The sequence below is a fragment of the Perognathus longimembris genome, chromosome 1, assembly GCF_023159225.1.
Source record: "Perognathus longimembris pacificus isolate PPM17 chromosome 1, ASM2315922v1, whole genome shotgun sequence".
In the NCBI taxonomy this organism is placed as follows: domain Eukaryota; kingdom Metazoa; phylum Chordata; class Mammalia; order Rodentia; family Heteromyidae; genus Perognathus; species Perognathus longimembris.
The window spans coordinates 13046551-13064677 of record NC_063161.1 but is presented as its reverse complement, the minus strand read 5'-3'; the positions used below and the strand labels follow the sequence as shown (position 1 = coordinate 13064677).

The window sequence follows — 18127 nt, the reverse complement described above, 5'->3', positions numbered from 1 at the left end:
GAGTGCAGCTGGGCTCTCTGGGGCAGAAATGCTCGGGGAGGTGCTGGAACGCTGGCAATGTCACTCAGAGATGGGTCACACCCTTCCCATTCTTCAAGGAAACTTAGGAAAGTTTTGAAATCTTGGTCTTGTGCAGTTACTTCACCTGCAGAGCTGGATTCATTCATTTCCTAAATGTAAGGTGTTATTTGAGGGCCTATTTTGGGCTCAACTCTATTCAGAGTAGGAGGTACAAAAAGGAGTATTTTTCTGGCACAAGGGAGAGGCACTGTGGAAGCCCCAGGTAGCTATTATAGGGGCTTAAGTACTTTTATTTCCTTTGTCCCCTTTAGGGGTTATGCTAGAGGAGTGCAGAGGGGACACCCCACTCTCTAAGAGTCTGTCCCGTTACTTCCTCCTTGTGCTCCTCGTTCCTTGTCGCTCAGTATTGTTCTTTTTCATTATACACCTCTTCTTCCTTTCCCTCCATCTTCCCCTCCCAAGGTACTTCCTTTCCCTTCCTCCCTTCCTCCCTCCCTTCTCTCTAGAAGCTGCTGTTGATATAAAAGGTCTGAGTTCCTTAACTTGCACTTCCCCCTCCACTGAGGTCTTGTTCCTAGACAAGTCCCTTTGTGTCACTGGAATGGAGATGTCACCGATTGCTTCTGTGACCTTGGGGGCATCTCTTAACCTCCCTGATCTTGGATTTCTCCCTCTTTACAATGAGAGGAAGGCGTGTGGGAACAAGCAACAGCTAAAACAGGTCTTTGTTATTGTCTCACCAGTGTCTGGAACAAATGCTTTTCCTTTCCTGTAACTCAAAGGAAGGTTCAGGAGAATGAGTGCTTCCCAATGGGAGTGATATGTCCTCTCATTTCCCCTTCTTCATCCCTAGACTCTTAAGTCGTCACACTGCTGATTAACGTCCCCAGCTGGTCAGAGCCCCAGAAATGCAAGGTTATTTGAACAACTCTTAGCCTCTCGGAGGTAAATGTTTAGGGATCGCATCTAGCAGTTCTAAGTGATCAGAAAGCATGTGGAGCCCGTCCAACTTCTGACTCAACTGGATCTATCACCATAATGTCCGACAGCCTGCTTTGATCATCAAAGCATCATCGACAGATGACCAGCCTAAAGTAGCCAAACCTTTTCTCTATAGTTGAAGAAAAGGTATCAACTTCCAATAAAATCATTCACTTTTTGCTCTCAACCTTCAGTTATGCGTGCCATGAGGGGACTGAAGCCAGAAGGCATCTGGGAAAATCTCTTCCGTGATTTCTGTTAACAGGAAGGAAATTTCTAGGCTTAAGCCAGACATAAAAAAAAAAAAAGCAACATAAAGCTAAAAACTGCTTTCTAGATTTGACCAGGGTTTTGTTTTTTCTAGTACTTCTCAGCCACATTAGCGCCAAAGGCTTTTGTTTATGCTGATATAATAAAGGGCGGGATATTGAAAAAATTCATTAAGCCAGTTAGTCTACCTGCTTCCAGCTATCTTGGAACTCACTGACTCATTTGAGGTTTTTTGGTAGATATGAGTCTCACGGACTTTTCTGCATGGAATGCCTTTGAACTGCAACCCTCAGATCTTAGGCTCCTGAGTAGCTAAGATCAAATGTGTGAGCCACTGGTGCCTGACTGTAGTTGGAGTTTTAGGCCGCATTCATTGGTGACATTTGGATTGTGGATAAACTAAAGTGAATACTCAGTGTTTTCTCATTAAGTTCCATACATTGAACCTTTCTAAGAAGAAAGACCTGAGCTAGTGTGTTTGCCCTGTCTCATTGTGTGTTACTGTCTGCCATGTTAAGATGAAGCCAGAATGCCCTCACCAGAAACTGGGCGCATGCTGGTACTATGGTCTTGGGCTTTTCAGCCTCCAGAGCCTGAGTAAATTAAAAATTAAATAGTTTCAGGGTAAATTTCCTTGCCTGTAGTAAAACAACCAATAGCAGACTAAGACATAATAATATATGTTAAAATATATTGCTGTCTTCATAGTCTCATGTAATTCACACATAACTGTGTCAACTAGTCAACAAAGCATTTATGACAGAAAGACTTACTACCTGAGAAAGTTCTATCCATATTTTTGATGTTACTGCTGTGCACACATTGATGAAGGTGATCGTTTGATCTAGTGAGAAAACATTAGAGGTCCTAGAAAGGAGAAACTTAATGGAATGCTGATTGGCTTTTCTCGCCTTTGTAAGTGATGGAGTAGTTATTTGGAGGAGGGTCTCCTGCTGGACAGTCGGTCTGGGTATTGCTGGACTATGACTACAGTCTGCTCCATCAGAGAGCCACTGCCGTTCATGACACCAGGGCCTCAGCCTGTGAGGAACGGGTAGGACACGGGGTTGGAAGGGAGGGTGTCTCAGAGGGCTTGGCATCCTGGTATTGCCTGTCTGCAGCTGGGAAAATGCTGTCTTTGTCGTTACCTCACGGGGGCAGGGAATTTCAATGCTGTGGCACTTTGCCATTTGGACTTGAAGTTCTTTGTCTTGGCTTGGAAAAATAAAGCATTAAAACTTGCAGCAAATTAAAAGAAAGGAGGGAGGACATGAATAAGCACACTTTATCCAGGGGGGTTGGACTTTGAGATAAGAAGATATTGGGATCTACAAAGGATGCCAGGAATGAACTACTCCCTTGTCATGGTCATCATCGCCATCATCAAAATCACCATCATAGCATCACCACCACCACCACCCTCATCCCTGTCAGCAGCAGAAGCGTCAGTAGTATCCTCATCGTCATTGCTGTCTCATTGTAAGTCACACCCTGATTTCAGAGAGGTTAAAACACAGACACAAGACGTTCCCCGAGAGCACGTGGCAGCTAAAGCATGCCGCCTTGTGGTCTCATGTCATAGTCACTTGTTTATAGGGCAAGTGTTCTCATTATGCCCATCATAGTGGTGACCACTGAGCCACTGAAAGGTTCCGGAACGTTGTAGAAGATCACTGATTGGCTAATGGCAGGGTCAAGCATGCGAGGCAGGAATGACGACACCCTCAGCATTTTGACCCAGCTCTGTCAGAGGGAACCTGTGTTACCTCTGTCCCATTGCTTTTGCTGACGAACTGCAACTCATTTCCCTTTGTTCACATTATGCCTCGCCCTTGAAGATAGACACAGAGGTGGGAATGCTGCTGTGCGCTTCATGTCCTTGCTCTCACTTCTGTCCTATACAAGGCAGCTCCCTGTTGGTAACACACTGAGTCATTAGCCTTTACTTGCTATCGCAGTTTGGAGACATTGCCTTTATGATAGAGCGTGGTGACATACATTTCTCATCTCAGCTATGTGGCGGATGTAGGTTGGGAGATTATGATTCAAGGCCAGTCCTGGGCCAAAAAAATCCCAAGACCCTATCTAAAAAAGGACTGAAGCAGAAAAAAAAAAAAGGAGGACTTGCAAGACTCAGGTGGTAGAGCACCTGCCTAGCAAGTACAAGGCACTGAGCTAAAACTCTCACATTACCCCAAATCCCCAAAGAGAATCTATCCTTTACTAGCTGTGTGCTGTGTCAGGAGCCCAAGTTCTTTCCTTGTGTCAAAACCAGGAAATGATGACAAATCTCAGGTTGTATTAGCAAGGAAGAGGGTTAACTAAAAGAATGTTTATGAAAGTGCCTGGCACTCCCCATAGCCTGTAGACAGAACTCAAAATACATTCTCCTATGGCTTTTCTCTCCTCCCTGGTCACCCAGGTAGTAGTGGCAGCAAGAGCTTTCTAACACACCTGTCCACCTTCTGTAGCCACAGGCAAGCATCTGATGCTATGTTCTCTGTAGCTATCACCATTTGCAAACACCATCTTACTGTTTTACAGCTTTTTAATTTGCCTGCACAAATAGACCAGGCCTGGCTGGCTTTGGAGGGAATTTGAATATGAATACACAGCCCATACATGTGTGTTATATGCCTTCCATCCTATCACAGCCACATGGATTTCGTTACACCGTTTTCTCGAGAAAGGCAAGACTTCATCTCTCCATTTTTATCACAATGCTTTTAACTTTTTATTTTAAGAGGAGGGGACAAAAAGATCTTATCATGTGAACTGTTTGGGGGGGGGGTGTGGATTCTGATGGTAAGCTTATTAGTTCTTTCTTTCTCTCCCTTGGGCTTAGTCCCATCCCACTGCCTGCTTCAGAGAGATGCTGGAGGTGGAACAGGCTCAGCCTTGCTTCTTGGACTCACAAGAAGGCAAAGGGGGCTGGGGGGGAGGCGGTGGATGGAAGTGGGAGCGTGGGCTTGTTTAATGGGATACAGCTGCAGTGGCCTGTTCCCTCTGGCCACACTTCAAGGAGAATACGATTTGAAGACAGCAGAGCTTCGAGCTTCTCCTCCAGCCCATGTGGGCCTGCCTCTTTCTAACCACCCCCATGCAGAGGGGCAGTCACTGTGGTGCCCCCCCCCCCCCAGCACTTCTTCAGGGCGGCCGTTTCAGTGACCCAGAAGCATCTTAGCATCCTGAGACATGCAGAAATTCACCAGATTCTCCGTGTGCCCATGTTTCAAAGATGGGGGCTGGGAATGTAGCCCAGGGGTAGAGTTCATGTTTAGCATGTGCAAGGGCCTGGGTTTCTTCCCCAGTGCTGAAAAAACAGAACAAATGACGACAACAACAAGGAAAGACCTCTTGGGGAAAGATATCCCACACTTAGGGCTGCACTTGGTTTTCTTTGGGCAACTCCAGTTTTTTGTTTGAGAACATCCTGATTTCCAGTGATTGGATCGAGTGGTAGGTTGGCGTCACATTTTCAAATGATATACATAGAACCCGGAAGAACATGCAAAGACAGCCCCACTGTGTGTCCTCATTTCCATCTGCCGTCTTTTACATGTGCCTGTTTATGTAGATGATATCCTTGACTTTGTATTTTTAATTTTACTGTCCTAACCCCCATTTCCATGTCTTTACATTAGGGCTTTTTAAAATAGTCACATTATTTTTTTTTTTTTACTCATTAGTATGCCATGATTTATTTACAATGTTCCTAAGAGAACTGTGATTTATGAAATTATCTCTATAGCTTTGGATAGCTTAGTCTTTCCAGTTTTTAGCCATTAGCTGGGAAACACTAGAGTAAACATCTTTGCACACCCATCTTTCTCCTTCTGTTGAATTGTTCCCATGGTGTAATCTCCCAAAAGGGAAGTGGCTGGATTTGAAGGGTGTAAACATCTTCCTGGCTCCAGGGACGTGGTGCAGATGGGCATGTTTTTAAAGATCAGTGTTCTCTCTGTTGGCATCCTGTGCCAGAAACATGCCAGAAGAATGTAGTACAAATGAACAATTAAAAAGTTAATTCCCTGCTTTTAACTCATCTAAGCATAGAAGTGAAAATATGGGTGTGGGTCGATGGGTGGTTGCTTTTTATAACTGTGAGTGTGCCTTATGGATTCTCTCTCTAGCTGTCTCTTGACCCAGAAGAAAAGACAGACACACAGTACAACAGCCCTGTCAGGAGGAGAGGACCCAAATTAATAAAATTAGAGAAGAGAAAGGAGGTATCAGAACACATACCAGTGAAACCTGGGAGGAGTATTACGGGGTACTTTGAAAATCTGTATTTTCATAAACTGGAACATAGAGACAAAGTGGAGAAATCTCTGGATGTATATGACCTACCAAAATTGAATCAAGAAGATCAACTACCCAAACATATCTTCTTCTTTCCTTCCTTCTTTCCTTCCTTCCTTCCTTCCTTCCTTCCTTCCTTCCTTCCTTCCTTCCTTCCTCCCTCCCTCCCTCCCTCCCTCCCTCCCTCCCTCCCTCCCTCCCTTCCTTTCTTCCTTCCTTCCTTTCTGCAGTCCTGGCGCTTGAACTTAGGGTCTGGGCACTATCCCTGAACTTCTTTTGCTCAAGGTTAGCCTTAGAAGGTGGTAGACCTCTTGAGTCACAGCTCCACTTCCAATTTTTTCTTTTTATGTGGCACTGAGGAATCGAACCCAGGGCTTCATGCATGCTAGGCAAGCACTCTACCACTATGCCCCATTCCCAGCCCATATCCAAACATATCTTTAACAAACAAAATGAAGCAATACTTGACTCAATAAAGGAAAGCCCAGGACCAGATGGATTCCCTGCTGAATTCTACTCAACCATTAAATATAAATGAATGCCAAGGCTCTTCAAACTATTCCATAAAATAGAAAGGGAAGGAAGACTATCAGACTCATTGTTTGAAGCCAGTATTACCCTGATACCAAAACTAGATAAGGGCACAAGAAAAAAAAAAGTAAACCATGTCCTTGATGAACAGAGTTGCAAACACTCAATAAAAACCCTTGCTGCTGGGCAGTGGTAGCTCACGCCTATAATTCTAACTACTCGGGAAGCTGAGAATTGAGGATCATGGTTCAAAGCCAGCCCAGACAGGAAATTTCATGAGACTTATCTCCAACTAATCACCCCCAAACCAGAAATGGATCTGTGGCTCAAAGTGGTGGAACACTAGCCTTGAGTGGAAATGCTCAGGGATAGTGTCCAGGCCCAAAGTTCAAACCCTATGACCCACAAAACAAGAACAACAAAAAAGTGAAACCACTTGCAAACAAAACTCAGCACCACGTTGAAAAGATCAGATACCACAATCAAGTTGGTTTCATTCCAAGATGTAAAGGTGGCTCAACACGTGCAAATCAATCAGTGATACAGCACATAAATAAGGGACAAAACCCCATAGAACCATCTCATCAGATACAGAAACAGACTTTGACAAGGAAAAAAAAAGAGAAAAAAAGAAAAGAAGTAAAGAAAGGAAAAGAAAAGAAAGGAAAAACAACAACTAAATGCACCTCTATTATTCATCATGAGCTCCTGTCCATGAGTGGCTTAATAGTGCCTCTCCAGTTGGTGAACTAATTTAATGCCACAGGCCAGTGTGCATATAGTATGCTTATAACAATGAGGTTTTAAGTTGGATTAGAAGGTATTGAGGCTCTCTCTCTCTCTCTCTCGGGAAATAGTTAGAATCACATGGTAGTGGATATGAGTGATAATAACTGTCTCTTACTGAGTATTTACTTGCTGTAACTACTTGACGTGGAGGAATTTACTTGGTCCTTCCAGGAGTCCTACTAGATGAACATCTTGTCCTCATCTTTGAGCTAAAGGGGCTGACATCAAGAGATTGATCGGCCTTGTCAAGGTCACCCAGGTTGTAAACCTTTGTGTATTAGTTTGCTTCAACAAACGACCAGAAACTCAGTGGCTGAAAACAATAAGAATTCATTTTCCTACAATTCTGGAAGGTCTAAATCCAAAATCAATGTTTGGACTGGGCTTGGTTTCATTTGAAGCTCCTTTTCCTTCCTTTCCATTCCCTTCCTTCTCTTCCTTTCTTCTTTCCTTTATGTCCAGATCAGAACTCAAACTTTGTATCTGATGCTTCGGCTCACTGTCTGACACTCTACTATCTGAATCATGCCTCCAGCAGAGCTCTCTTCAGGGAGGATCCTTTCTCCTTCCTCTGGTTCCTGGCTAACCCTAGTAATCCTGATGACCTGTGGCTTGTAGTTATGTCCCTTCCTCCTTTGCTTGTGACTTCATGTCACAGGCCTTTCCCCCTGTGTGTCTGTGTTTTGTTTTCTCCTCCTCTTAGAAGAATACCAGTCATGGGATTTAGGAAAAACTAATCTACCATGACCTCATCCTAATTTAACTATAATTACATTTGCAAAACAAAACAACCCTACTTCCCAATAAGGTCACATTCTGATGTTCTGGGTAAATATTGAATGTGGAGGTGGCACGTTGGTCTTCCCTAGGTCCCTTATCATTTTCTAGAATGAGGATGGGGAAAGGGAAAGCAGCCCAATGAGGCTCAGAGTTTTCCCAGGTGGCCTTGAAAGAGATAAAGGGTAAGTGACAATTCCCAGAGCCTTCAAGGACCCTGTACGGCTAGGAGACTTGTCTGATGAGGCAGGGTGGCCGGGCACAATGTAACTGAGGGTAGAGGGTCCTAGGCAGAGCTGAGCAGCTCTCTGTGGTCCTGGAGAGGCAGGCTTGGGGGCTCCCTCTCTACCATGCACAAGGAGCAGGGCAGTCCCAGTGACCTGCACTCCTTCTTTTTCCCCCTCTGGCAGCTGCGTCACTCTGTGTCTGAGCAGTGGGGAATCCCAGAGGCAGACAGCCACGTGTCCAAGTCGGGAAGTCAGACCTGAATCACCAGACACTGGGAAGGAAGAATGTTGGCATGTTATCTGCAGCCCTGCAAAATCAATTGCTAAGGGGACCAGGGCGACCGCAGGGGACAGGGTGAAGCCCTGCAGCCTAGTGGGAAGGCAGCTGAATGTCAGTTGCCTGGCGGGTGTCTGTAGTTGCTTATTGAGGTGGATAAAGAGTGATTGCAGGGCTGTCTGTTTCGTTTTTATTCAAGTGAAGGGAAAATGAAACATGTCAGGGCCTTCCTAGGTTCACTGCTAAGTTCAGTTTCTCTAACTGTTTTAAATTTCTCTACAACAAAATTCTACCATTGTCTGGGCTTTCAGAAACAGACCCGGATGGGGATGGGGATGGGGCTGGGGGGAGAGTCTGTGTTGAGGCCTGGTAGCTGGTAGTGTGGTGGCTAGCTCTCGGAGCTCCTTCCCCTCATGACTCCAACCCTAAGACCACACCTACCCAGTGTGCTGTGAGTTCTTTCTGTTTGTGTGAGTCTTTCCACGTAATTGAAGGCAACCTTTATTTACAGAAAAAGCTCCTAAAATACTAGCTTCCCTAATTGTGACAATCAGGATTGATATTTAATACATCCACAATAAGCATTCATATTTGACCTTTAACAAAGCTGTCTTTTCATAATTTCAATTTGATTTAAAATGTGATCGCTCTTGTCTTTTTTTGAATACTTGTTGCCTGATTTCACAAATATCTTAACTGATATAAAGTGCTTCAAATTGAGAAATCAGATCCCTTACTCCAGTATCATACATAAAACATGAGAAGACTTCAAAACAATCTTTAGTCAAAAGATAGCCCATTCAAGTCTTTTTTATTGACATTGCAAGGTGGATCTACTCAAATAGGTCAAAATCTTCTTGATAATATTAATATGGCAGTCATTATTCTTAAACAATTATGTACTTATTTTTAAAATAGGCATATATTTTATTTTATGTGTAAAACACCCATTTTATGTGTAGCAATCGATGAATTGGGGCCTATTTATGGAGTTGTACAAACACAACCACAGCCTAATTTTAGAACACTCTAGAGGGAAACCCTTGTCCATTTACCGTCACTCTCTTTTCCTGTCCCTGACGTTAAGTAGCCACTGATGGGCCTTCTGCATCTCTAGCGTTTCCTGTTTCACATCCTTTCTCCACTTCATTTGAAATCACCCTGAGTTTTAAAGGTAAAGTTCTGGCGTCACAAACAATTATGGCATCACCTTTGCAAAGCCATTCTGGAGGTTACAGTCCCTGTGGCCTGACACCTTTCCCTCTGGGCTGAGTGGAGCTTGTGGAGCCAGTGACTGGACTCGAGTCACTTGCTGCCTCGTGCACACGACCTTGTCCTGAAGATGACAGCTGCAGGGCCCCAGCTTATTCTTACCACTCCTCGCCTGCCCTTCAGGCTCATGGGTTGGAGGTGGGGGCACTGAGATTGGCAGGAGAGAGCTGTCAGGCTCTGCTCTAGATGGCCAAGGTGCAGTGACCATGACTTGTCCTTCCAGCACAGCTGGAGGCCACAGCAGCCTCTGGGCCTCGCCATGGCTCATGTGTGCTCCATTGTGTTTCTGCACACTCACGTTCACGTTAGTGTTGTTTACAGTAGCCAAGAGGTGAACAGTCCAAGTGCCCCTTGATGGACAAGTGGATCGATATGGTGGTAAATCCACACCACGAGAATTGTAATTCTGACATGCCCCACTACACAAAAGAACATCAAAGACTGTACACTTGGTGACATGATCGGTCATGACAGGACAAATGCCAGATGGCTCCTCTTCTATGAATAACTAAGGCCAGTTTCACAGAGGCAGAAGGTAAAAAGGGTGTTATTGTTGGCTGGGGAGGGGAATAAGAGGCTGTTTGAAGGGATTCTATCTGGGATGATGGGAAAGTTCTAGAACTGTACAGTGGTAATAGTTGCACAGAAGTGTGAATTTGTTGTGAGGTTGAACTCTACCCCTAGAAATGCCTTAAAAAAAAAACACAACAAACCCAAACAACAAACCAATAAAGCAAAACCTGCAGGGTGCTGGTGACTCAGACTTGCAATCCTTTCTACTAAGGAAGCTGAAATCTGAGGATTGCGGTTTAAGGTTTAAGGGCAGGAAAGTATGAGACTCTTATCTCCATTAACTAGCAAAGAGCCAGAGCTAGAGGCATGGCTCAAGTGGTACAGTGGCAGCCTTGAGTGAAAAAGATCAGGGACAGTAGCCAGGCTGTAAGTTCAGGCCTCAATACCAGCACAAGCACACATCTGAGAGACCGAGGCTGACTGCCAGTCCTTGCTTTTTTTCCTTAAAATTTTTTTTTCATTGTTGTTATAAAGGTGATGTACAGAAGGGTTACAGTTACGTCAGTCAGGTAAAGAGAACATTTCTTTCAGACATTGTCACCCCTTCCCTTGCTCTCAGTTTTTCCCTCCCATCCCCACCTACAAGTTGTAGAGTTCATTTTCGACGCAGTGTCTAATGAGTACCACTGCTCCATTTGTTCACCCTTTGCCCCTCCATTTCTGTGCCTGCCCTTACACCCTGCCAGTCCTTTCTTTCTCAAGAATGATTCCATTCTTTAAGAACTAAAGCACAGAAGGAGCCATGGCCTCGCCTCGTTCACCCTTTCACCAGGCTCGGCAGGACCTTCTGAACACCCATGGTCAGGGCTGGGACCATGGCCTAGATAGAGTCTCCCCACTTTGGATTCAAAGTGCCCAAAGAGTCTTGGAGATAGAATGAAACCTCTCAGAGGTATAAGTTGCCGGGACTTTTAAAACCTTTGTATGAACTAACCCCAGATGTTGTCTTGTGAGGACTTTAGCTTCTGTTATCTACCGCTTTTGTGGGGGCTGCTTAGGACTGAACTGTCTCCTCTCCATGGATGATGGAGAAGCTCCTTAGAGCCGTGGGCTCCTCCTCTCTCCCTTTACCACCTTTCCTGAGTTACTGCTTTGATTTCAAAAGATAGTGGCTATGTAGAAGACAGCACTGTAGGAGAACACATGATCCTAGGAGCGGGGGGGGCGGGGGGGGGAGGGCAGGAGCTGATAGTGGCCATGTAGAAGATAGCTCTGTAGGAGAACCCATGATACTAGGAGCGGGGGTGGGGGAGTGGTGGTGGGGAGGGCAGGAGCATCAGCAGGTAGTTGGTGGAGTCTGGACTTCTGAGCTGGTCCTTCCTGGGAGAACTTCCACCTGTTACTGAGACGAGCGAAGGGTGAGATCCAGTCCTGTGATATTTCACACAGACAGTTTTTTGCGGGCCAAGCCCCGGGCTATTTTACATGTTGACTTCATTCCCACCCCACTCTGGAATACAACCAGCATTGCTATAGGACGTCTTGGCTCACTTGCCGAAGCTGGGGCCCTGTCTCAAGTCTCAAGGCTGTCAATTGAGTAGAGAAGGATTGGAATCCATTTTGGTTGACCTTCGTTTCTGAGCCGTCTTCCCAAGGGCTCGATTGGGTGACCACTCTAGCTTGGCACTTTGCTGGCTTTGGCAGCGTGAATTCCAAGTGTTAGTGATCTCGGTCCCTCACAAACCAGGTTGATTGATTACCCGAGTTTGAATCCAGTGATCTTGGAAAGGGATGAGGGACATCTGTGACTTCCCCTCTGTTGGGAGCAGGTCCCCTGGTACAAGGCAGCGTGGATTCCCTCCCAAGGAGCATGGAATGACTTGGTAAGACTGAATCCAGCACTGGCATGTTTTGACACATTGGCAGGACCACGCTGCACTGGCGCACTGACAGGACTCCGCACATCTGGAGGAAACATCTGGAAATATGTTTGCTGTTCTGCACCCAGAGCGTGGAGTCGATGAGGAATCAGGCCCGGGCTCTTAGAAAAATCTGATTTGGAAAGTGTTTCAAGTCAGCTGCTCATGAGTTATTTTGCTAGGGGGAGGAAGGAAGGCCTGTGGATTGTGGGTGACTTAGGCAAAAAGAGGTCACTCTGAATGCTGAGTGAAGCGACAACACAACACTCCTGTTTTTAGAGCAGCTTGGTAAAGTAGTAGAACTTCCCCTTCCGTTTATTGGCTGTGTGAGCCTGGGTAAGTTGCTCACCCTTTCTGAGCTTCAGTTCCCCCGGTGTAAAATGTGAATGAATATTGTATCTCACTTAAAGGATTTTATGCAGATTAAATGAACCAGTGTGAAACATGGGTTAATATTAGGCCAGGCATCAGGCATCCCAAAGTAGATTCTCAATGCTTGGTATTTCTCATGCTTATTCTGTACTTTTAATGTTTTTATTTATTTATTTTTTGCTTGTTTTGTTTTCGTTTGCCAGTCCTGGAGCTTGAACTCAGGGCCTTCATGAACACTGTCCCTGGCTTCTTTTTGCTCATGGCTAGCACTCTTACCACTTGAGCCACAGTGCCACTTCCAGCTTCTTCTATATATGTGGTGCTGGGGAATCGAACCCAGGGCTTCGTGTACATGAGGTGAGCACTCTACTGATAGGCCATATTCCCAGCCCATAATGTTTTTATGAGACCCTGTCTTATAAGGCTGGATCTTGTCTAGCCCCGTCTCTGCTAATGATGCTGGGGTGCTGGAGAAGTGAGGGTGAGCCTTTTGAGGTGCTGCTGTAAGTTGAGGGGCTGGAGAAATTTCGCATCATTTCATTGATGTATCTTGGCTGGTACAGAGCTCTTCCTGGGTCAAAGGTATCATGCTGTAAAGGGGCCAATTAGATTCTTAAGGACTATGTTTAATTACAGTGCGTATGGAAAGGAGGAGAGCAGGGTTTGTAACTAAATAAAACTCATGGTCATAGTTGGCAGATGGCCACAGCTAGATGTCCTTGGGGACTGATTTCTTAGGGGTTTTGATCATCAGGCATTTCATTTTCAAAGGGAGGGAAAAAAAGCATAACCATAGTGCCACAGGCAGTTTCTTCTTTACATAGCCAGGAACAACCTGCATGATGCTCTTACAGGCAGTGTGAAATTCTAGGTTATTCATAAACCTTTCTGACAACCGAAAATAACCCGAGGAGACAGAATCTGTGTACCGAACACCTGGCAGTGCACCAGCACACCGGAGGCGCTGGAAAATCCCTTGAATGAATGGATGAATGGGTGTAATCGTTATTAATTGACTCTTTACTCACTGCGTCTTGTTGAGTCCTGTACGTCTGCGTTTGGAGGTATATTTGCTACTGAATCACCTGCCTTAGATCTCAAGCTAAGAGGAAGCCATGGAGACGTGTGGCCCTTAAATGTTGATTTGGTGTAGCGGCTGACAATCAGGCTGCCTGGTTTGGGATCCTGACTCTTACCGTCCTGGGATGTGAGCATGGTACTGCAGAGTCTCAGTATTCCCGCCAGTAAAGTGGGCACTGTCCCAAGATCTCACATAAAATGTTGTGTGGATTACATGTGGGAAACACGAGTCTCTGGTTACTCAGCCTTCCTTACCTGAGCTCGCTTATTTCCAGACCCACAATGGGTAAGTAGACTCAGCCTAGCGGGCCTGCAATCAGCCAAGGTGCCTGTGTACACCACCACTTTGCATTCAACTGATTGTAGTCTGAGACTATTTAAAAAAAAAAAAAGTGCATCAATAGCCAGGCTCTGATGGCTCAGGCTTGTAATCCTAGCTCGTCAGGAGGCTGTGATTTGAGGATGATGGTTCAAAGCCAGCCTGGAGAAGAAAAGTTTCTGAGACTCTTCTCTCCCATTAACCATCCAAAAGCTGGAAGCAGAGATGGGGTTTCAGTAGCAGTGTGCCATCCTTGAGCAGAAAAAGCTAAGAGACAGCTCCCAGACATGTGGAGATGTTTGTTCTTGCCAGTCAGCAGTCCTTAAACAATCCATTGCAACAGCTATTTGCATCACATTAGGAATCATAAGTCATTCAGTGAGGGTTCTTAAGTATTCGTGAGGATGTATGTGTCTACCTATGTGCCATTTATACAAGGGACATGAGTGGATGTGCACTGTGATGCCCCTGGGGGCCCTAGGACCCCTCCCCTGCACCCACCAAGGGACAACTACTACCGACAACCCTTCCTCAGTCTCCCAGGCGGTATGGTGGGCCCTTGTTCTCACCGTTTGGGTGTGATTAGCTCAAGAGTCAACTATGACCTTAAGACCTTACACTCTGTGGTGGCACAGGAGCTCAGCTCTGGGCGGGGGTGGGGGGCCTGTGGGGGGTCATCCGTACCCTCACCCAGCACCAGACTAAGGATGCATTCCATGGCTTTCATTTCAAATGCCATGGTATCTTGGGGGTAAGCGGAGGAAGGCTGTGGAGAAGTTATTTACTCTGGAATATGACTTGTCTCTCTGCCCCTCTCCCCCCGGCCCCGTGTTGTGGTGGTGGTAGTGATGATGTTGGGGAGGTAGTCTTACAAAAAAGCAGTCAGGGGGGTGGTCTTTAATCACTTCCTGATGAGCCAACAAAATCCCAGTTGCGGGCATGGAGCCCCCAAACTGTCATTTAAACAAGTTCACCAGTGCAGCAAGTGAGTAGAACACATCGGAAAACTGTAGGGATTTGTTTGGGGGGGGGGGATGGGGGGGCGTTATTTTTTCCCCAAATCCCTCTACTCTTGCTCCTCTTCCCCAGCAGTTTGGTGGACCCATTTCTGAATCATGACTGTGAGTGTCCTAACCTGATAGTCAAACCCTGGTGGTCAGGGCCAGCCTCTGATCCCGGGGCTGAATCCTCGGTTGGCCAAACTAAAGAGAATGGGGAAGGGGACCCTTGGCAGCACCGGCCATATTTGGGTCTTGATTGCCTGCTTCTACCCAACTCTCCTTGACCATAAATTGACTCTAGTTAAAAAGGCGGGGCGGGGATGGGGGTGTTTCGAAGAAGGGATCTGTCAACTGCAGGTCCTTCGCCATGGGAAGGCTGGCACTCCCTCTCCGCCCCCCCCCCCCCCCACCAGTGCCACACACAGAAAGAAGCCCTCCACAAACAGCAGGATGGCTCTCATTCTCATAAAAAAGCACACAAGGCCCTGCTACTTTTGTAGCCTGGGGCACTGAAGTTATTTTGCACCTCACCCCATGAAATCACAGGCAGGGCTGGAGGCAAAGGGCCCAGGCTGCAGGCCTCACACAGTCAGAGCATCTTAAAGGCCTCGTATTAGAAAAATAAACCAATTAAATAATACTGCCCGCTGTAAAAGCAGACTTGTAATAGATCCACAGCAGGGTCCTCACTGGGGCGGCCCCACAGCCCCGGCTCTCGATGAGCCTACGTGCTGCCCTGGGGAGAGATTAATCTGCATGGCGTGGGGCATAATTTTACACGTTTTATGGCTGTGTTTTTCTCTCCCAAAGTGTTGCTATGTCATTGTACACCAAGGGCAACGTGTTCGTGCGTGTGACCGTTTACCTCCTTTTTGGTGGAAATGAAAAATGAAGTCATAAATGAAAGAAAAACACAAGGTAGCTTTACCCCGCCTTCCTCCAGAACAAAAAGTCAGTGTTTCTCTGGATAGCCTAATCAACGTCTAGTGGCTTCTGTGGATTGCCATTTGTCCTCAGATCCTTCCTCCCCCGGGAAGGTGGCCAGACTTGCAGGCTGTGGAAGGGGGCTTAGTTGCTGTGGGCTGGGTTCCCCAGGGCAGGGGATGGCAAATGCTTACTAGTGGGGTCACATCCGGCCCACTGTTCATGATTGTTAAGCAGTTAGGAGAAAAAAAATCCATAGAGGAAGAAAAGGAGTTCCTGACGCACAATGATCTAGTGTGCACTGTCCAGACATGAAGTGTTATAGGTGTTCCATTGTCACTGCCTCTGCTATGTTGGTGGTAGCTGCTTTGACCCCACCAAGGGCCGAAGCTAAGGGCTGTCTGGCCCTTTCCAGAAGTGTGCTGGTCCTGCCCTCAGAAGGGGAGGAAAAGGAGAGAGGAAACGGGGCCTCCTGTCTCCTAGAACAGGCTGTGTTTCCTTTCAAGGGCTACTGTGGGGATTCAGGAGAGGAGGCAAAGGGGACACCTAGATGTCTGCAAGAGTCACATCTGCTGTTGCAAAGGACTGTTTACTGTTGCTGACCTCAGGCTGACTCGGGCCCTGAGTTCAAGTCCCAGTACTGGCACTGGGACACCACACACACACACACACACACACACACACACACACACCCTGCATCATAGCGATTTAGACAACATCCAACCAAGCAAGGTTATATACTACAGCCAAAAAATTCCTACCACCTCGCGTTGTGACGTCACAGCCACTGAGACGTCGTGACGCGGTAATAGTGCTCATGTGTCTTCGGTGATGCCAGTGTAAATGTACCCACTGTGCTGCCAATTGAATGGAAGCATCGAGTGTGCAATTATGCACAGATAGGGAACTTGATAAAGATGGTAAATGACTACGTGTTTACTGTGTATTTACTTCATGCTTATCATTATTTGACAATATATTCTTTCCATTAAAAAAATGTTTACTGTGAAAGTGTTTTCGTCTTATACCAGTAGACACTTTCTATACCTAGTGTTTATACCCATCTCTTGACTATACCAGCGGGCCAGTAAGTGATGACTTGTACTATGTAGATTTGTGTAAAATTCCCTGTCATGTGCACAGAGACACCGTCGCCTAAGGATGTTCTCAGACCGCATCTCTGTTGCTAAGCAATGGAGACTGTACATCAGCCAGCCCAGTGTGTGGTAGAACTGGCTCTCTTGGAATGAGCTTGACAATGTCTTTCATTTCAGAGACCTGTAGATGCCGCCATGTTTCCTTGCAGACTTGCTGGGGAGCATTTTTAGCACAGTTTAGAATGTTGGGGGTGAATCATTGCCTGCCATTGGATCAAGAAATCTGCTTTGGATCGAGAATCTGCTTTTGCTAGAAGCAGATCTACAGTCTTGCTTTTTTCTTCTCTATTGCTCCCTTGCTCCTTGCATGCCTTTTTTCTTTGTCACACAAGACACTTCTGTCTCTGTTTCCTTCACTTCTGACCAGTCTTACTTTCTTCCCCCAGTCATGCGGAGGAATCCGTTCGGTGTGGATGTCTGTTGCAGAAAGGGATCACGAAGTCCTCTGCAGGAACTCTACAACCCCATCCAGGTAAGATCCCAGACTTCTGTGCCCGTGCGGCTGCCTCTGCTGGCACCTGACAAGTTGAGGATGAGGGAGCCATACTGGAAAACTCCAAAAGTGCATTTGGGGGTATTTAAACTCTCTCTCCTCTTTCTTGGCATTTTACTGTCACTGGTTACTTGTTGAATTCCCTTTCTCTTAGACAGGTTGAGCATCCCTAATCTGAAAACACCCAGTTCATCATATTTCTAAACCCAAACTTTTTTTTTTCATCAAATTTTTATTATCAAACTGATGTACAGAGAGGTTACAGTTTCATACGTTAGGCATTGGATACATTTCTTGTACTGTTTGTTATCTTGTCCCTCATACCCCCCTCCTTTCTCCCCCTTTCCCTCCCCCCCCCCTCCCGGAGGTGTTCAATTCACTTACACCAAACAGTTTTGCAAGTATTGCTTTTGTAGTTGTTTGTCTTTTTTTACCCTGTGTCTCTCAATTTTGGTATCCCCTTTCAATTTCCTACTTCCAATACCAGTATACACGATTTCCATTATACTCAGATAAGATTACAGAGATAGTGTAGGTACAACCACAGGAAGGTGATACAAGAACATCATCAATAATAGATGCTACAGATACAGATGGGACGTTGAAAGTAGTTACAACTGTGATATAACAATTGTTTCCATAACATGGAGTTCATTTCACTTAGCATCATCTTATGTGTTCATAAGGGTATAGCTATTGGGCCTTATGATGCTCTGCTATGACTTGCCTAAACCTGTACTAATTATTCCCAATAAGGGAGACCATAGAGTTCATGTTTTTTTGGGTCTGGCTCATTTCACTTAGTATAATTTTTTCCAAGTCCTTCCATTTCCTTACAAATGGGACAATGTCATTCTTTCTGATAGAGGCATAAAATTCCATTGTGTATATGTACCACATTT

The 18127-nt window shown here is 45.8% G+C and overlaps 1 protein-coding gene across 3 annotated transcripts in view; it reads left to right on the top strand.

The window, feature by feature from the left end:
• Chst11 (carbohydrate sulfotransferase 11) overlaps positions 1 to 18127 on the top strand; it is a 194611-nt gene that overhangs the window by 82731 nt on the left and 93753 nt on the right. For all 3 annotated transcript variants that reach the window (XM_048356845.1, XM_048356836.1, XM_048356853.1), the window contains exon 2: positions 17119 to 17204. In XM_048356845.1, coding sequence (XP_048212802.1) covers positions 17119 to 17204 — 86 coding nt within the window. The remainder of the gene's footprint in view (positions 1 to 17118; positions 17205 to 18127) is intronic.